The sequence below is a fragment of the Lemur catta genome, chromosome 15 (genome assembly GCF_020740605.2).
Source record: "Lemur catta isolate mLemCat1 chromosome 15, mLemCat1.pri, whole genome shotgun sequence".
NCBI lineage: Eukaryota > Metazoa > Chordata > Mammalia > Primates > Lemuridae > Lemur > Lemur catta.
The window spans coordinates 16734560-16754660 of NC_059142.1; the positions used below are offsets into that span (position 1 = coordinate 16734560).

General features: G+C 52.3%; 1 protein-coding gene across 2 annotated transcripts; it reads left to right on the forward strand.

Annotated features, from left to right (window-relative positions):
• Positions 1-309: 309 nt before the first annotated feature.
• INPP5K (inositol polyphosphate-5-phosphatase K) lies at positions 310-18271 on the forward strand. Of its 2 annotated transcripts, XM_045526157.1 has the most exons (12): positions 310-532; positions 2428-2535; positions 2821-2929; positions 6562-6678; positions 6997-7172; positions 7701-7812; positions 8468-8577; positions 15015-15201; positions 16089-16229; positions 16490-16573; positions 16715-16819; positions 16977-18271. In XM_045526157.1, the coding sequence occupies exons 1-12, from the start codon at positions 480-482 to the stop codon at positions 17034-17036; spliced, it is 1362 nt and encodes a 453-aa protein (XP_045382113.1). In that variant the 5' UTR covers positions 310-479; the 3' UTR covers positions 17037-18271. The 2 variants fall into 2 exon arrangements, with proteins under 2 accessions (XP_045382113.1, XP_045382114.1); XM_045526158.1 differs by lacking the exon at positions 310-532 and having other exon boundaries at positions 2444-2535; positions 2828-2929.
• The last annotated feature ends 1830 nt before the right edge of the window (positions 18272-20101 follow it).

A 20101-nucleotide genomic window follows, 5' to 3' on the forward strand; every position in this document is an offset into this window, starting at 1 on the left:
CGGCACACAGGCCGGGGCCCTCGGCCCGGTCGCAAGTTGGGCAGACACCGTGGCAGGCGCAGCGGCGACTTCCGGCGAGGGACGGCCCCGCCCGCGGGCTGGCGCGGGGCGAGCTGGGAGCCGGGGGCCGCACGCACGAGCCGGCCCGGACAGTGTTGCGTCCAGCTCCGATGACAGGCGGGACACGCCCCTTTTACGTCCCCGCATCCCCTGAGCGCCTCTTGTCTCAGCCTCTCGCCGTGGCGCGCTCCCCGGAGAGCCCCGCCTCTTCCCCCGGGCCGCACCACCCGGAGGCCTCGGCACGCTCGAGGCCCGCCTCTTACGGAAGCCGAGGCGGACGGTCGGATCCGGAAGAAAAACAATCGCGCGCGAGAGAGGTGTCCAGACCTGGTGTCTGAGACTTGCCGCCCGGAGGCTGCCCCGGCCGGGACCAGCTGGGGCGGCGAGACGCGAGCCTGCCCGACCACCGCGTGGGGACGATGGCGGCCGTGAACTTGCGGAAGCCGACTGGGCTGAAAGGCAGGAAGCTCAGGTGAGGAAGACCCCGCGGCAGGCCAGCCTGCTCCAGGCGGATCGCTGCCTCCGAACCAGTCGGGGTGCTGGCCTGGGGGCGGAAGCAGACTGGGAGAGGACGGCCAGGCTGACAGCCCTGCCGCTGGTGCACAGGCTCTCCCAAGTTCTCCCAGGCCTTTGTCGAGTGCCCTATCTTGGGCCCGAGCCTCGCGCCCCCTCTCAACTTAGGCTGCCAAGCTTGTTCCCACTGGGGCACCCCAAGCAGGTGTCTTAATTGCTTTGTGAAGGAGACAGCCGTGTTGGGCTGTTTGAAGTTAAAGACATAACAGGGCATTCACCTCTCAGCTCTAGAATAGAAATCTTGTTCCTACTTTTGATTCAGCACATGCATCATGAAGTCTGCCTGATCCCGTTGTGACCTCCGGAAATCCGAAATCAGATTTAGATAAGATCCTTTAGTGAAGTGACATAGCCTGGTCTCTTGCCTGCTCTTTCACGAGGAACAAGGCTAATCGCTAGCTTGGTGCAAGTCACAATGCATGGATTTGCTGCTAATCGTTGGACCTGAGAGTGGGGACAAGAAATCCCAACTTTTGCTCTCCAACCACGTAGAGCAGGTCCTTGGGAAAACAAGAAGCCTTTGAGTAAAACGTCTGCGTTCCTTAATCCTCTGTTGGACAGCAGGGGGAGTTCGTAAACAAACGAAGCATGGAATCTGAGCCCCAGTCCCTGGGAAGGTGGTTTTTGTATTGTTTTGTTTATGTTCATATGGAGGGGCAGGAAGTTGCCTTAAGCTGGCCAAGAATTTCTTCAAGTGCTTTTGAGAACATCGACCTCTAAGAACAGGGTCTGTTGGAGAAGAGATGTTTGAGGGCAAACTACCCCTTTCTCCCACTCCCCTGTACCCTCTGCTGTTCTAAATCTTCAGCTGCTGCAGGCCTCATGGTGTACCTGGGACTCACATGAGGCTTGGTGGCTGCTCTTCATCTCTGCAGAGTCTGCAGCTCCTGCCTGCTCTGTGCTCAGCACAGTCTGGGGCTTCCTTGCAGTGTTGCTGTAGCTATTCAGTTAAAGAGCTCTGCAAGTCTCTCCTTCCTCTGAGCCTCTCGTGGGAACAGTGTCATTGAGAGCCCTTGATCTAGGTCCTTTGCTTCCCTAGGACTTGTATGAAGCTGAGGTGGAAAATGTTATCCAACTGATGATTTTTTTTTCCAAGAGAGGGTAGACTCTTGAGAGAGATATTGAGAAACCTGTTACTTAGAAGCGTCTCCTTAGGCTCCCTGAGGTACTTGCAGAATTGGTTGTGCTCCAGGGATGTGCTAGGAGGAAGTGGATGGGGAAGGGAATGCGGTGTTGTTATCTCTGTTATTTTTTAAATTGCCCTATCTTTTTGTTGACCCGGCCTCTCACAAGGTAAAAATCTGAACACCCCCACCCCCCAGGATCTTCCTGATGGTCCTAGGAACCCCTGGGTTGGCGGGTGGGGGTGGGAAGTTGCTGACTGAGCCATAGATGATTACCAAGGTGTGGATGGCTGGACAGACTGCGGGAGTAATAAATTCCTGGCCATCCAGTCCCTCCATCCTTTCCCTTGTCTGACCTCAAAGCCTTGGGACTCCATTTGGCAGCTCTGCTATTGTCAGCAGCACCAGCGCTTACAGGTATGGGCAGCAATGGGCCTGCATGAAGGAGCCAGTCCAGGGTGGGGATTTCCTGCTTCAGGGAACAAAGGTGAAGACAAAAGGCTTGTAGTTCAGTGTCCCTATTCCCACCATCAGATGCAGAAATATGCATTTCCCATCACGACTGCAGGGCATTGTGGTGCAGCCATTAGCAGGCCTAGACCCCTGTCCGTTATCTGGACAAGGTCTGATCCTCCTTCCTCCATAATTTCCCTTTGCATCCCTTCCACAGCATACATGTCGTGACATGGAACGTGGCCTCGGCAGCACCCCCTCTAGATCTCAATGACCTGCTTCAGCTGAACAACGAGGACTTGAATCTGGACATATATGTCATTGGGTAGGTGTCTGCAGGGCCCCTTCACCCATCCCTGACCAGTCCCAAGTTGTCCCCCCTTGCTCTGGAGTCTGGAGGCTAGGCACTTTCAGCCTGCATTGGAGCCAGTCCCATGTCTCTTGCCCTGGGTCAGCAATGGCAAGGGATTGGAGCTCAGCAGCCAGGAGAGGAAGATATCATGGTGATCGGAACCCAGGGCCTGAAGGCCTGTGAGGACAGTACTAAATGTCTATCGCACAGGAAGTACCCTCCAGGCCAGGGGACAAGCCTCTGACCTGGGATGGTCAGTTTGCAGGAAATGAACTCTGGGATCATAAACCGCCTTTCTGATGCTGCCTTTGAAGACCCATGGAGCAGTTTCTTCATGGATGTGCTTTCCCCTCTAAACCTCGTCAAGGTAACTTACAAGTTCATGGGCAATTGAGAACTGTGTCTTACCTCCATTAACCTCCCGTCATTTGGACTAACATGTTCCTCTTACTCCCATTCAGCCTTTCATGTTGTTCCCATTTATTGAAAGGCTTAAACCTCACTTGCACCTGGCTCCCTGGGGCTCCTCCCTTCCCCGTGCCTTTTCTAGGTAGCTAGAGCTGAGCTGCATCTCCAGGGGTTAGGCTAACACCTAGAGATTTTTCAGCTTGGGAGCATTCCTAGGGGAGGTGCCGCAGGGCTTGTCAACACCTCAGTTCCTGCCCCTACCCCAGCTGCCAGTCTCTACACACATGCCCAGCCTAAAGTGTAATAATGATTGTTTCCATTTATCAAGTGCTTACTTAGTGTTAAGCATTACAAATAGCTCTTTATACATATTATTTTAAAATCTTAGCAACTCTCTTGAAATAGCGGTATTTTACAGATTAAAACCAAGACTCAGAAGTCACACAGGCTATCTGGGACTTCAGCTGAAGTCTTTCAAACTTCATAACCCATATTCCTAACTACTATACTTTATTGCTAAATTGGTGAGCTCTAAGACTGACCATGGCTAGCCTGGTGGTATCAGAGGGTATCCTCAGATCACAGTGGACATGCACCTTAAATGAATTCCAGGAGCCCAGAGGTTAGGAGAGAGGAGAGAGATAGGGTGGGGAAAGGTTCACAGTTTGAGAGACCAGTGTACTTTGGGGAATCTTTAGACCATAGGAGAATCCACAGGAAGGCTCTGGGTTGCTGGATCTTCGCCTTGTATCTGCCCTGCACATCTGAGGGATGAAACACACTGCCATGCAAAAGCACTTAGTACACAGCTGTTGGAAATACCAGAATTTACTGTTTCCTAGCCTGGGTGACTATTGTTCTTCAGAAGTAATCGTTACCCTAGTTTGCCTGCAAGTCCTGGGGCAAGAGCTGTGTGTCCTTCAGAGGAGAGCAGAATGGGGAGGGGGGAATATAAGGTTTAGTCTTCTGCTAAGGCTAGAAAATGTCAGTCCCTGAGTCCTTGGATCCCTCTAACTCAGACCCAGAGGCCTCTTCCTACAGACCTGGAGCCAGGTCCTCACAGAGGGCAGACCCACTTCTTTCTCACCACGCACTCCCTTCCCAAGACTGCGGGCCTCCTTGTTCCTCGGCTGCCTGGCAAGGGATTGGTAGGATGGAATCAAGCTGAGGAGATTAGCTCAGCTTGTGGCAGGGACACAACCTATTCTACACATGTAGCCTCCTGAGGTTGGAGGGCCAGACTGAGGGCCTGGCACCCAAAACGGATGCCCTTCCTTCCCCCAGCTTAGGATCACCTGGTTACAGCCATCGGTTGAGAAGCCTGGGGCTGACCCCCTTTGACTGCTCCAGGGTTCCCAGCCACGTCCTGCTAGTTCTTTCTTTAGCTCCTCCTACTTCATTTCCTCCAACTGGAACTTCCCCTGGAAATCTACTGCTTTTCCCCACAGCCCCACCCTTTCTCCCAGTCTCTCGGTCCTTCCCCCATGCCATCCTCTCCTCCCCCCACTTCCATTGCTGCTTCATCACAAAGTGAACGAGTGGCTTTGTGGTGGAGCCCAGTGGCCTAAACCCACTCTATGAGGCAGGATTAAGCTTGGAACTATTCTTGAGTCTTTATCAGCTCCCTGCCTCCGGTGGTGACCCTGGGAACCAGTCCCTCATCGTCCTGCCCTCCTCCCACTTCTGTTATACATGCTTGTGGATGAGAGAGGGAAGACTGGGGGTGGAGGGTGGGGTTGAGGACACATTTGTAGCAACCTCTGGCCAACCTCAGGTTCTCATGCCTCCCTCGCTCGATCTTGGGTTTGGGGTTCCCCCTGCTTTGACTTCTCCACTGTGCTAGTCCTCCTGGCCTGTGGTATCAAGTTTCATAATTCCTGGAAGGCCCCAGTACACACTCCCCACCCGGGGATTTCCTCCTTGGCCTCTACACCTCATGCTCCGGAAACAGCTCCTCGGGTGCTGTGTACAGACGGCCCGAACCCGAGGGGGAGGGCCGCTGGCTACGGCCCGTTCCCACCCCACCTTTTGCAGCTGCAGATAGTAGAGATTTTGTCAGTTCTGGCACTTTGGTGTTGTTATACATGTAGACCTGCTGGTTCCTTAGCCTCCCTGAATCTCAGTGCCCCGTCTGCAGAGCAGGGACAGTGATTCCTTACAGGGTTGGCATGAGGAGTAAGTTAGATATGAAGCCCTTCAGTAGATGTTAGCTGTTCTCCCCAACCTGTGAGCGTGTGTCCTCTATACTCATTGCACGCAGTCTATAGTTATAGGGAATATTTTCTTAATTTTTTTCCACTGAGTTATAACATGTACAGAAAATGTGTATGAATTATAACATATGCAGAAATTAAGTATACAGTTTGATGGATCTTTACATATATATATATATATATGTATATACACACACACACACACACACACACACACACACACACGCACCCATGTTACCATCAGCCAAATCAAGAGACAGAATATTTCCAGCACCTTAGAAGCCTCTCTCTTGTTCCCTCCCTACATTTACTTTTAAGAATTGTTAAACAGTCCAGCATGGTCATTCACACCTATAATACTAGCACTCTGGGAGGCAGAGGTGGGAAGATTGCTTGAGATCAGGAGTTCAAGACAAGCCTGAGCAAGAGTGAGACCCTGTTGCTACAAAAAATACAAAAATTAGCCAGGCATGGTGGCACGCACCTGTAGTCCCAGCTACTCAGGAGGCTGAAGCAGAATGGCTTGAGCCCAGGATTTTGAGGTTGCTGTGAGCTATGGAGATGCCACTGCACTCTAGCGCAGGTGACAGAGCAAGACCTTGTCTTAAAAAAAAAAAAAATCCTTAAACAGCTGGGTGTAGTAGCACACACCTGTAGTCCTAGGTACTCAGGAGGGTCACTTGAGTCCAGGAGTCTGAGGCTGTAGTATACTATGATCACACCTATGAATAGCCACTACACTCCAGCCTAAGCAATATAGTGAGACCCTGCCTCAAAAAAAAAAAAAAAAATACTTCAATCAAAAAATAATAGCTGTCAGGTAATCCTCACAGAATCTATGAGATAGTATTATTCCTGCCTGATGAATGAAAAAATACACTGAGAGACTTGCCCAATATCATCAAATACTAAGAATCAGAGCCAGGATTTGAACCCACATCTGGCTAGCTTCAAAGCTGGTATCCTTAGCCACAATCCTGTGTAGCCACATTCCTCTTTGAGGCCCCGGCCAACAAGGGTTGCACCCTGAGAGTATCCAGAGGATCTCAAGATGGCATCAGTGAGGAGCACCCAGGCATGCGTGGGGCTGGGACTGAGGAGTTAGTGCCCTCCTAATGGCAGGGCACCCTGGCAGCCTCACCCCCTCTCCCCTCCAACCCCAGGAGCAGAAACTGAAACTCAGTTCCCAGGATGCAGCATTTGGCAGCTGAGGGGAAGAAAGGAAAGGGGTGGAACTCTTGAGACTCAAACTTGGATACCACAGACCCTGGGCCAGGGCATTGTGTGTGTCTCAGGGCACTGTAGAGCACAGGGCCTGAAAGGGATGCACTTGACCTGTACTGCTTAACCAGTGACCTTTGCCCTCACTCTCCTGCAGGTCTCCCATGTCCGCATGCAGGGGATCCTCTTACTGGTCTTTGCCAAGTATCTGCATTTGCCCTATATCCAGATTCTCTTCACAAACTCTACCCCCACAGGTCTCTTCGGGTACTGGGTAAGGACTGCACGTTGTCTAAGTCATGAGCTGGGAACTTCAGAGCTGGGCACAGGAAAAGGGTGTGGAATAAGTCTTGGTACTCTGTCCAGCTCAGTGTCCTGCATGCTCGTTCTCCTGTCTCAGGGGGCTTGTTATCCCTGAGACCCCAGGCTGGGTGAGCTGGGCTCATGCATGGAGAGATGACCCTGGGAAGTTTGGTATCCCTGGGAGACCCTGGGGAAGGTGAGACTATCTCCCCACAGGCCTAGGATGTGAAAAGAGGGGTGTGTCCAGCCCAGAGTAGCTTCCCACTTTTCTGTCTACCTGTCCTACCAGGGGAACAAAGGAGGAGTCAACATCTGCCTGAAAGTTTATGGCTACTATGTCAGCATTATCAACTGCCACCTGCCTCCCCACATATCCAACAATGACCAGCGGCTGGAGCATTTTGACCGGATCCTGGAGATGCAGAATTTTGAGAGACAGGATATCCCCAACATCCTGGACCATGAGTGAGCCTGGAGCTGCAAACTGTTATCCCTGCCCTCTCCCCTGTGCCAGCCCAAGCTAGTGTCCTCCACCCAGCCACTGCTCCATCTCCTGCCCTCTCCAGCCCCGTCCCTGATGCCCCATCTGCTGTCCCCCCCAGCAGTGCCCGCCCAGGCTCTCATTCCTGCAGCCCCTCTGTCTTACCTAGAATCCCTCAACATCCCAAGTTAAGAACCTTGTGGTTCCTGAGGTCATCAGAGGGCGGTGGCCAGTTGAGGGAGAGGAAGGGAGGGCTGGAACTGCTCTGTATTTGCCATGTGCCCCTCTGGGCTGGTCTCTTGGCTCGAATGGTGCTTTAGGAGCCATGAGAACAGTTCCATTGGAACCGTGCACGCCCTTGTCCTCACCTGATCCTCTCCTGGCATCTGGCTTCTCACCTGCCCCCTCGAGCTTTCCAGCAGCCCTTGGATTGAGCAGACCTGAGCCACCTGTCGCTCTCCCTTCTCTGAATTCATCACAGACCCTCAGGCTGCCCTCCTTTCTTTCTGAAGCCTTATTCTCTGGTTTGGAGACATGAACTTTCGGATCGAGGACTTTGGGTTGCACTTTGTTCGAGAATCCATAAAAAATCAGTGCTACAGTCACCTGTGGGAGAAGGATCAGGTATCAAGCGAAAGGAGGGTACCAAGGGGTGATCTGAGCCCACAGTGGTGAAACGTGTGGAGCTTGCTCAGGTTCCCAAGCAACTGCTCTCCGTTTCCGGTGGTGCAGGTTGGGGGGCTGTTGAGCAGGGCTTTGCACCTGGGGGTGGGGCAGGCACTCCCGTCAGTGCCTGATCTTCACGTGGAGGAGCTAGGAGACAGCCACTGGTGTGCTTTAGAAGAGGGAGCCAGAGGGCTTTAGTCTGCCATGCCCTGTACCATGCATCAACCCACTTGTGTCCCTGTCATCTTCCCTGTCCCCAGCCTTGCTTGCCTCCTGGAGGACAAGATATCACTCCTTTGGAGAACTCGGGCTACCCCAGGTTCCCCTCTGACACATGTCTGCTAGTGACCCTCCCACCCCCAGAGATGGCATTCAAAGCCTGGTCCCTATAGTCCAAGGACTAGGAAATGGCGGGCAGCTGCCTTCCTTGGGCCAAGTGCTGCCAAAAGGATTTAGCTGCTCTCCTGGGGGTGAGGGTGGGCTGCTGAAGCACGGCCAATGGGGCAGTGAGGAAGTGGCATGGCATTGCTTGACTTTTGCCCCACTTAGGATGGCATGTGTGGGCCATTGGGTTGGGACTGTTGGGAGACGGAGACTGTGCCTTTATCTACAGCTCAGCATTGCCAAGAAACACGACCCGCTGCTCCGGGAGTTCCAGGAGGGCCCCCTGCTCTTCCCGCCCACCTACAAGTTCGATAGGAACTCCAGTGACTATGACACCAGGTGAGGAGGAAATGGGGGCCCAGGAAGTCCAGGAAGTGAGTTTATGCCAGTGCTAGTGACAGTGTTAGGGAGGCAGGAATAGATCTAGCCATCGCCTCTCAGGAGTGACGCCTCCTACCTCTCTCATGAGGCGCTGACTAGGGGAGCTGTCCGAGATTGTCCTCAGAGAGAATGGGAGGGACAACCGGTACTGGCAAGGACAGGGGAGATGGGGAGGCAGACAGGGCCAGAGGAGAGGGTGGGGGCAGCTGACTCCTGGCTTAGGAGGGACTGCACTTCAGCGTTCTGGAAACCTTGCCCCCACTTCCCAGGACCTTCTGGTCCCCAGTTGGAGGACAAAAAGCTTGGCTCAGCCAGTTACTGGTGTTAAGTATCCTGCCCAGCCTGTGAGTGGGGCATGTACTAGGTGAGAAGATGAAGTAGTAGTCACCGGAGAATTTCATGGGGAACAATACAGACAGTGCATCTGGTAGGCAGAGGCACAGCTCTGCCTCTCATCAACTATATGACATTAGACAAGGTGTTTAAGCTCCATTTTGTCATCTATAAAATGTGGATGATAACAATTGACACCTCATGAGGTTGAAGATTGAATGAGACCTCGCTTATGCTTAGCTGTGCCTGGCAGCCAGTCAGCATGGGAGATAACTGCTATGGTTATTTTTTTATTTGTGTCTTCAGGTAGCAGTTTTACTGAAAACCTTTCTGTGCTAGGTGTATGGCTCAAAGCTATAATCCTAGCACTTTGGGAAGCCGAGGCAGGAGGATCGCTTGAGGCTGGGAGTTCAAGACTAGCCAGGGAAACAAAGTGAGACCCTATCTCTGAAAAAATGTTTTAAAAATTAGCCAGGCATGGTGGTGTGTGCCTGTATTCCCTGCTGCTTGGGAGGCTGAGACAGGAGGATTGCTTGAGCCCAGGAGTTGGAGGCTGCAGTGAGCTATGATCACACCACTGCACTCCAGCCTGGGCAACAGAGTGAGACTCTGTCTCTAAAAATTAAAAAAAAAGGTAAAAATTAAAAAAAGAAAACAACCTAAGAAGCTGAGAGGGGCCAAATAACCACTAAAACATAAGGCTTAGGGGCTTAAGCAGAGGAGCAAAAGTACCACTGGCAACAGGTCCCTGACCCAATTTAGGGCAAGGACCCTAATCTCTTTGAAGAAAAGAACCCCTTACATGTTACGTTTCACTTGAAGCAGCTCCTTCATTCCTCCTAGCAGGGCTGTCTTGTAAGGCCGGAGGTGCCTACAGGGCAGCCCAGGCCTTTGGGATTTGGGGAGTGAATAAGTGTCTCCACAGACAGGCCAGGGCAAGAGGTAGAACTGCAAACTTGGCTCTGGAAATGGTATGGCAGAGCCAAAATGTCCTCGGCCAAGGAAACGGGGAGAGGGTGAGCCATTTCAGGAGTGTGGAGCAAGACAGAGTAGGGTCATGGCCAGGGCAGTCCACAGAAGAAGAGGCAGTGAGCACTGGGGACAGAACCCAGGCTGGGCAACAGAACAGACAGGAAAGGAGGTAAGAGGGCAGGCTGTGGCAGGCTGGGTGGCTGGGTCCACAGCTGCAGGGAGACTGCCAGTCCCTGCAACCATCTGTTGGAAATGAGAGTCATGGTGGAAGCTGTAAGGCCTCAGTGGGACAGGCTGGGGCCTTAGGGGCTGGGACTTCTACCAATGGACTTTTAAAAAACATCTTTAAATTAAAAACTGGCCAGCAGGAAAAGCTGCTGACAGGCCATGTGGCCAGGTGTCCCTTTCACCCGGGTTATGGTAAGGAGACCTGAAGGAGATTGAAAGTCGTTGCAAAAGCTGGGTCTGGGCTGGAGTGAGCAGACTGGCAGGGTAGAGAGGCTTCCCCAGGCAGCTCAGCTTAGTGAGTGATGGAGCTGGGGCTCACACTGAGTCTCTGGACTCTGTAGCCAACAGTGCTTGCCTCAGCCTAGTGCCTCAGAACTCACGGCCAGCCTTGCCAGCAGCAAAAGGGAAGGCAGGCTCAGAGTGGCCAACACTGCTAAGGAAGAGGCAGAGACTTATTTCCATGTAGTAGCTCATTGTGATTGACAATATTGAGCGATTACCATGTGCCAGGCGTTGTGCAAAGCGCTTTGCCTGTATCACCTTACTTAATTCTTACCGTACCCTCATTAGGTAGACATGTTATTATTGACTTTTACAGATAAGGAAACTGAGTCTCAAGGAATATCTAAGTAAGGTAGTAACAGACTTAGTGATCAAGCAAGGATTTGAACTTGTCTGTATATCTTTAGACCCATAAGTCTCCCTCCCCTTGCCTGGAGCCCAGGAAATGAGGGAATGTCTGGGCAGGAACAGAGGACATTACAGGGGACATCATAACTGAAATATTGCTGGTTGGAGCCAGGGTCCAGAGGCAGCTGGGAGTTCCCTGGGGTGGGCAGGGCCTGAGCCCACCTGGGGAACAGAGACGTTCCTGCCTAATCAACCTGTTATTTATCCTTGAAAACCCAGTTCAGATTTCAGCTCTCCTAGGAAGCCTTCCCTGACCCCTCCCCGTCTCACTGAGAGTTCCTCTCCTGCCCTGTGCTGCCACCAAGCCTGCATACACCATGCTTTCAATATTGCTTTTAAGGCACAGTGTGCCTTTCTTGCTGCACTCTGAATGCCCAGAGAGCAGAGACGGGATCTGATCTAGGGCCATCCCTAGTATGTAGCAGTACCTGGCATTTGTTTGAATTGGGAGCCAGAGAGGACAAAAGGGTAAGACGTGGTATTTAGGGAGCAGCCAGTCCAGCAGAGGGACTCACGCATGGCAAAGAGATCCCAATAATCATTATCAAGCCCAGGAGTTAGCCAGTAGAAGGTTTCCAGAACTTTCTGCAGAATGCTGGAGTGAATGGTAAGGAGGCAAGCAGCTGAAGCCAGGGGACATCAATCAGACTTCTTCTCAAGAGAGCATCTTGGAGGCAGCAGAATTTGGCAGAAGGGAGAAGGACAGGCATTGTAATCAGTCTTCAGCACCGATGAGAGGCGCCTGGAGGGGAGTCTGACCCAGCAGAGACCCTGGCAGGTCCCAGCTTTCCAAAGCGACTGTGGCTGATGTGTGTGCCAGGCATGGTGTGCAGCTTTGGCCAGCCACTGCAGTGTCCCTGAGCCAAGATGTAATGAGAAACGAGGTCAGCTTCATTGCAAGGGAGGGTGAAAGGGCTGAGGGCAGGGCAGGAAATCCTGTTAAAATCAGCATTTGCACTAGGGCTTTGTTACAATTGCCATTATGAACCCGGACAACCTCTGTGTAGGCAATGAGCAGAGGACATTATGACCAAATCTATTCAAGACTGGTGTCCCAGAGCCCTAACGTACCTGATGAGTTAACCATGGCCCAGAGTTCAAGGAGACACTTAAAACAAAAGCCATCTATAGGGAGCTGAAAGGAACTGTGCTTTTGGACCCAGAAATTGAGCACATCACTGCTTTGGGGTCAGTAAATTGGCTCAGTTTTTAAGTCAAAAGAATCTTGCAAAGATACTTGATTATAATTTTTCTAAAGTAAAGACCTGCAAATTCATCACCAGAAACAATTCTCATACTCAGTCTTAACCATTCAGCGAAAAAGCATGGGCAAGTCCCGGCCCTGGTAGTGCACACTGGAAGATAGTTCCTATCACTGTGAGTAAATTACAGCAAGGCTATTTGGAGGAGACGGAGCTCAGTGGAAGGAACACGGACTTTGTAGGGAGCAGACCTGGGCAAGCATCTGGCTTCCACCTGGACGGGTAGCCGCTGAACTTCAGTGTCTTGCCGTAAAAGGAGAAAAATGTGACCTGTAACTGACGATTGTTGGAAAGATTAGGACAGCCCGTGAGACCCCATCACAGTGCCTAGTGCACAGAAGGACCCAATTTTTGCTATTGCTATTATTAGAAATAGGGAACTGGGAGACCATATGGAATATTTAATTTGTACACGTTTATTTCGCTTATTTGTATCTTGGCTTTTGTCTGTCAGACAAGCTCCTCAAGAACCTTGTCCATCCTATTTATCATATCCCTAGTTGCCTGGCATATAGTAAGGGCTAAGTTAATCTTGCTTGAAAGAATGAATAATCCAGGTGCCTGGTGACAAGCCTGGCCAGGGCATGGGACAGGAGAAAGGGGGGCAGGCTGAGAGGTCCTGAGGAGGAAGGAGAGACAGGCTGCGGGTCAGGCCACAGGGAAGATCCTGACGTGACAGTAAGTGTGTGCTCCTAACCATTGTAGGGAAGTTGGGGTGGCAGAATGCTTTGAAAGAGAGAAGGTACATTATGTAGTTTATTACCAGGTTCTAAGCATTGCCAGGCATCTAACATCCAAGGTAGATTCAAGGATTCACTGTCCTAGCACTCTGGGAGGCCGAGGCGGGTGGGTCCTTTGAGCTCAGGAGTTCAAGACCAGCCCGAGCAAGAGCGAGACCCCGTCTCTACTAAAAATAGAAAGAAATCATATGGCCAACTAAATATATATATAGAAAAAATTAGCCAGGCATGGTGGCACATGCCTGTAGTCTCAGCTACTCGGGAGGCTGAGGCAGGAGGATCGCTTGAGCCCAGGAGTTTGAGGTTGCTGTGAGCTAGGCTGACGCCACGGCACTCACTCTAGCCCGGGCAACAGAGTGAGACTCTGTCTCAAAAAAAAAAAAAAAAGGATTCACTGTCTGTAATCTCTGGGATGGGAATACCACATTCCGATGTCCTCTGAATGTTCCTCAGAAGAGTGAAAGGTTGGCAACAACCCAAGTTGCCAACAAGCAGACCGTGGTTTGGCCAGAGTTACTGCTTCTTGACCACTCCCTTGACGCGCTTTAATTTCCTTAATCCTCAGTCACTCTTTGAAGTAAGTACTGTTATCACCCCATCTTAGAGTTGAAGAAACTGAGGCTTAGCAAGGTAAAGTCACTTGGCCTAAGGGCATATAGCTCTTAATGAACAGGACAGAACCTTCCCTCAACTGGTCTCTGATTCTAGAGACTGAGTTCACCACCATGACGTCATTCTCCTCAATTGCTGGAATACTTACCGTATTGCTGTTGATGTGCCAACAGTATATTAGAAGTGTTTATTTAAAACAGTAGTTGAATAAAGCAGGAGACAAAAATAGTGTTTCCAACTGATTACAAGTATATGCAGCTGTATATATTAACATGAGATAGGCTTTTTTTTTTTTTCTCATAGAGACGGGGTCTCGCTATGTTGCCCAGGTAAGCAATTGAGCTTGGGCTTTTTAGTTAGTGTGGTCAGTTATTGAGTACCTCTGTGCTAGGACCTGTGCTAATGCTAAGGGCACCAAGAAGATGTACTAATGCAGACACCAAGAACCAGTCCTTTCACATACTACCTGATGTGCTGACTGGGAAACAGAAAATTACACCATGTAATTGTATAAGTACTGGCATAAAATGCTTTGGAAGCAGAAAGGTGAAGTCAGGGGTGGCTTTATGACAAAGGCAACATTGGAATTTGGGCCTCTCCCTGGTGAAGAAGCGTGGTCCAGGCAGGAAAAACTGCAAGAGCAAAGGTCGAAAGGCTTGAGAGAGTCACGAGGGCAGGCTGGGTATCTCCATTTTACAGATGGGGAAGCTGAGGCCTAAGAGGGCTTGGCCTGGTGGTTAAGAGCACAGCTCTGGTCATACTGCCTGGCCTTGAATCCTGCCCCCACCACTTAGTAGCTGTGTGACTTTGTGAAGGTGACTTCCCTCATAAGACTCAATTTCCACATCCGTAAAGAGTGAATGACCACAGACACGTAGATGGTTAGCAGAGAAGCCAAATTCAAGCTCCGGTCTGTCTAACTCCAAAATCCAAACCTCAGCTTCTTTGATCTACTGCTGCTTTTGTTCAAGAAAGAAGAAAAGCCGGGCGCGGTGGCTCACGCCTGTAATCCTAGCACTCTGGGAGGCTGAGGCGAGTGGATCGCTCGAGGTCAGGAGTTCGAGACCAGCCTGAGCGAGACCCCGTCTCTACTAAAAATAGAAATAAAAATTATCTGGACAACTAAAAATATATATAGAAAAAATTAGCTGGGCATGGTGGCGCATGCCTGTAGTCCCAGCTACTCGGGAGGCTGAGGCAGTAGGATCGCTTAAGCCCAGGAGTTTGAGGTTGCTGTGAGCTAGGCTGACGCCATGGCACTCACTCTAGCCCGGGCAACACAGCAAGACTCTGTCTCAAAAAAAAAAAAAGAAGAAGAAGAAGAAGAAAAGCTTTAAAATGGAATGTTTCTGAGTCACAATTTGATTCATAAAAATGTGAACTAGGCAGAGGGTCCTTGGCTAAGTCTGACAGGCCAGCACCCTCCTGCCTGCTGCCACATTCCCTCCAGCCCTGTAGACACTGGAGTTAGGGGCTCCAGCAAGCTCATGGGGACACATTCCTGCTCTCATGCTGACCTTTAATTCTATCCCCATTCTTGCTCTTCCCCCACCCCCAGTGAGAAACGGCGCAAGCCTGCCTGGACCGACCGCATCCTGTGGAGGCTGAAGCGGCAGTCCCAGGCCGGCCCACATGCCCCCAGACTGCCAGCCCCCTACTTCTCGCTGTCTCTGAGGAGCTACGTCAGCCACATGGTATACAGCATCAGTGACCATAAGCCTGTCACCGGCACCTTTGACTTGGAGGTGAGTTTCCAGGCTGCCTGCCACTTGACAGAGGAACAGCTATACTGAGCCACGTCCCCCGGCCCTGGAGGCCTGGATCCTAATGTCAGCCAATCCCCCAGGGAAGACCTGTAGAAGGCCATGATTGCCTTTCCTCCCAGGTCAGGTATCCCCGCTCTTCTTAGGAGCTGTTGATGGCTCTGTCTGTCAAAAATGTGTTCAAACCCTTTGTGAATAGGTTTCCATTTCCTCTGGGTACTCTCCCTCGGGGCTAATGAGTTCCATTATGCTAATTGCCTACTGTGTGAAGTAGGACTTCCTTTTATTTGTCCTAAACCTATCTGGATCGGGTTGCAAAGGGAGCTCCCTGCATCCTCCTGTCTTGCCATCTCATGACCAAGGCAGTGCTGACCTCCTTCAGGCTGCTGGCTGGCCCCTCATTCTTCACATTTTCACACTGGTTTCTCTGTCCTTACACTGTTGTGTCTTTCCACACTCTCACAGCTGTTTTCACCAGAGCACCCCCCTCCACAACCAAAATTGGATTCAGGGCTTTGGGTCAGATACCTGGAGGCCCGAGAGCAGCTGCCTGGCTTCTTTCTGAAACTTCTCGGCAGCTCCCCCACTGTCCTCCCTCCCTCCCCCTCAGCACTTGGCTGCCTGTGTTACCTACCTGGCTCTCAGCCCCCATGTCCCTGACAGGACCAGCCACCACCTTGACAGGCCTTTGGCCCTTTCTCTTTCCTTCTGGCCAGCCAAGGTCAGCTGGAGCAGCCTAGTGCAGTTGTATGCCCACCCCTCTGGGGGACCCCTACCCCCGCTGTCAGCAGGGCACCGTGAGGAACAGTTGCTTCCAAGGACGGAATGATGCTATGGGAATTCAATGCCCTTCCCACCCTTGTGTCTAGCTGAAGCCATTGGTATCTGCCCCACTAATCACCCTGATGCCCGAAGAGAGCCTGTGGACCATGGAGAACAACATGGTGGTCAGCTACTGCTCAGACCCTGGCTTCCCCAGCAGCCCCTGGGACTGGATTGGACTGTACAAGGTGATGTGGCAGGCAAGGCGGCGAGTCGACAGCAACAGCTCCCTGGTTTATGCTTCCTGAGTGCTTACGGGAACTGGGCAGGCACCGAGGAACTCACCTTTGTCCACCCCAGGGTCCTCGCCTACCTAGAGGCTGGCGATAAAGGGAGGGGGGAGGCATACAGTACGATGGCCAGCTGCAACAGACCATCCTCTCCTTGAGGACTTGCCACAGGTCCCGTGTCCTCCCAACTACTGATTGCTCAATCCCCTTTCCCACAGGTGGGGATGCGGCACGTTAATGACTATGTGTCCTATGTCTGGGTAGGGGACAACCAGATATCCTTCAGTGACAACCTGAACCAGGTACATCTCCAGCAGGTGGGCTAGCCTGAAAACTCCTCTGTCTTCTGGAAGGGTCAGAATGCTGGAAAAACTTGTCACTGAGAGGTGGGTGGAGCCCAAGACCCTGGAGCTGACCCCGTTCCTGTCCACCCTCCCCTCCAGGTATACATGGACATCAGCACCATCCCTAAGACTGCAGATCAGTGTCTCCTCTGTTATTTCAGCAACAATCTGAATTCCATCGTGGGCATAAGCAAACCCTTCCAGGTAAGGAATGCTGGTGGGAGAAGGGGAAGGGTGTCAGAGAGGACTTGAGCCCATCATCGGTTCCCCGTGGAGCCGCATCAGGTGTGGAGTGGGAGTGACGGGAAGCAGGGTGGAAGGCCTGCTCTTCCCCCTTCTGCCACCTCTTTTATCCTTGCAGATCCCACCTCGCTTCTTTTTGAGGGAGGACCCACTGGGTGAATCCCAACCACAGTTCTGAGCCGGCATGGGAGTGGATCCAGGGCGGAGGCCAGAGCTAGAAGCCAGCTCTCCCTTACCGCTGCCAGGAGTGCTGGGGGCCCAGCCCAGCCCCCCGAGGGGACATAACAAGTGTGCTCTACATACCCACCACCTTCGAGCTCTAGCCAGCCTCCTTCGCTCTCTCCAGTACAGATCTCTAGAACTGGCCGCTTAAATACAGGCTTTTGTTGCTGAGATGTGAGTAAAACAAGGTAGTTTGTCAACAGTGAAGACTTGGGGACAATGCACCAGATGTGGGAAGGACCCTCCAGCCTGCATCTCATTGCTTGATTTTCCCCCCTACACACTTCTAGTCGTGCCAGGCACATGCCCCATCTGGCACAGGCCTGCATTCTTGTCATGCCATCCTGGGTCTCAGGCTGCCTGGGAGGGAGGGATGCTCACATTTGTACAGGCTCTATAGACTGGTTGGCGCAAGCAGCATTGGGTTCCAGGAGTCTTGGCATCTCATAGCCTGTCCCCATGAGAGATGGACAGAGAGTCTGGGATCCCTGCTTTCAGCAGAAACAGTGTGACTAAGCGGGTAGGATGGAGGGGCCCCTCTAGCCAGGCTGTTAGGTAGTAGTGTGAACAGGGTCCTTCTGCTGACACAACCTTCTCCACTAGCCCCTGCGTGGAGTCCAACCAAGGAAGTTCCAGGGCCTGAACAGAGAGAATTGGAAAGGACCCAGGTTAGCTTCTGCCCTCTTAAGAAGGGTTGACAGGTGGTGCAGGAGCTTCAGCCACAGACTTTTCTAGGGTGGGCCTTGCCAGATCAAGCTCTTCTCTCCACCCTTGTCAGGACTTTGGCCAGTAACTGCTCCTCTCTCTGCACCCCCGCCCCCCCAGGACCTAGAAATGGGGGCAGGCAAAGGGAGAGCTGGATCGAGATATTTTGGAGGATCTGGCCCTGGGGGTCTTCCGAGAGCATTCTCCAGGTGCTGTGTGGACATGGCTTGTCCCCACTCCCACCACTGGCCTCCTGCCAGTGGTGACTCAATGGCCCTTCTCAGGAGAAGCCACGTCAGGGAGCCTGCTCAGTGATGGTCCTGCCATCCTATGACCTGAGATTGAGGATCACTCCAGTTGCTGTGCGTTCCATACTGCACCCAGGGAGCCATGTGTATCAAGAACTGTCCCCTGGCTTCTGGCAGGCCATGGCTATCTATGTTCTGTGTCTATTACACTGGGGAGTAATAAGAAACATGGCTTTTACACTTGTGTGTGACTCTTTGATGATGGGGGGCACGTGGCAATGGGCCCAGAACTCCTTGTTCAACTTCAGGGACAAGGGCCCTGTAGATCCAAACTAGTCTTTCTGTGTCTGAGATCAGCAGATGTGGCCAGAGTGGGACTAGGATGAGGTTCTGGGGTGGTGACCCTGTGGGTCCCCAACCCAGGTGGAGCATGTCATGTGTGCTGTTGTTGGATGCTTAGTTTACTCCAGGTAGGATGGGTTTCTTGGAACTGACAGCCCATGGGAAAGGTGCTCTCAGTGGTTCATCCTTCCTCACTCACCACTCTCTCACACCCTCGTCTTTAGCCTGTTCCTGGGTTAAGCTGTCCAAAATGTCACCATCTTTTCTCTCTGCCCCACTTCTCCCCTGATCCTTCCTGCTGAATCTCTCCCCGGGGTACCCTATCCTTGCCCCCAATACATACACCTGGGGAGCTCTGAACCCCCTCACTTGCCCGCCTGCTCTTTCACCCATGCACAACTATCATGAGTGCTGCCACAGAGCACCCTTCATTTGGCAGATGGGAGAACCAAAGTTCAGAGAAGTGTGACCCCTTCAAAGTTACACAGGCAGCTGTAGTGTCATGCAAGACCAGAAATACAGGAATGGGGTCTGGATCCACATAAGAGTCTTAGTTGTCTGTAAAATGCAAATGATGTACCTATTCATTCACAAGATTATTGTGAGAGAACAATTGAAAAAAACACTACGTCCACCTCCCCATTCTGATTGATGTAGCTGCAGGGCTTGATTTCAGGAGTGCCCTGTTTTTCCTCCACGTGCTTACCTCTCTCCTTCCTCACACACCCCTGCCCCTGCCTCCTGTTGCAGGCCCCTTCCTCGCCAGCCCAGAGGGGTGAGCCCAGCGGTGATTGAGAGGCGGAAAGGGGAAGGGGGAGTGCTCTCAGTCCTCTTGGCCCCAGTCAGGATATGGCTGCTCTGGGCCCACCCCGACCCGCTGGGTGGAAACAGGAAATATGTGAGACTTGGTGTGCGCTGGGTCTCTGCGCCTGGCTCCACGACTGATAAGGCCCATTGTGTGGCCGAAGGGGATGAGCCTGCCCTGGATAGATGTGCTTCCCGGAGGAAGGAAGGAAGCTTTGCTGGTCTTTCCTGAAGGAAGCTTTGCTGGCCTTTCCTGGGCGGAGGAAGCGTGGACAGGGGAGGGAAGGGTGCCTGGGGGGAGGTCCCTGCCTCTAGAGCTGTCACTGCCAGCACAGGCCCACTGGACTCCAGCCCCTCCCATGCCAGCCTCTACCTCTGAAAAGGTCTGTTTCCCCCATCCACTTCCCCATCCTCACTTCCTATGAGGAATGGCTGGAGACCAGAAGGCTGAGCCTCAGGCCAGGAAAGTGTCAGCCGTGATTTAGCAACAATATAGAAAACAGGAACATTAAGGGTGGGGGAGCACATGGGGATATGGTTGAAATGTAAGGAGCAAACAGGGCTAGAGGTTGCCCGTACCCAAGGAGCCCAGGAACTAACTCCCCAAGCATTTGAGGCTCTGGAGGAGGGTAGGACAGGGGCCTCCTGCCTCTCCTGACAACTCCCTCTGCCTGGCATGACCAGCCCTCAGCAGCCCTGGCCTCTAAAACTCAAGGGGCTCACCTGCTGCTGTGGGAGGCAGCCAAGTTGGGGGAATGTGCAGGAGAGGCAGTGCCTATCCAGGAATCCTCTTGGATTAGAGGAGGATGTGCCTTCTGGTTTGGGGAGTGGTCACTATGCTCTCTAGCCGATACCAGAGACTGGGCGGCAGGAGCGGCCCAGCCATAAAGGGTAAGGGGAAAGGCTTCCTACCCTTTGACCC

What these genes read in the sequence shown, in the direction of transcription:
- INPP5K (XM_045526157.1), top strand. Translation starts at nt 480, where the DNA reads ATGGCGGCCGTGAACTTGCGGAAGCCGACTGGGCTGAAAGGCAGGAAG. An exon ending in CCCAACATCCTGGACCATGA is followed by an intron (nt 7,173 to 7,700) that starts GTGAGCCTGGAG and finishes TTCTTTCTGAAG; the next exon opens with CCTTATTCTCTGGTTTGGAG. An exon ending in GCATAAGCAAACCCTTCCAG is followed by an intron (nt 16,820 to 16,976) that starts GTAAGGAATGCT and finishes TTATCCTTGCAG; the next exon opens with ATCCCACCTCGCTTCTTTTT.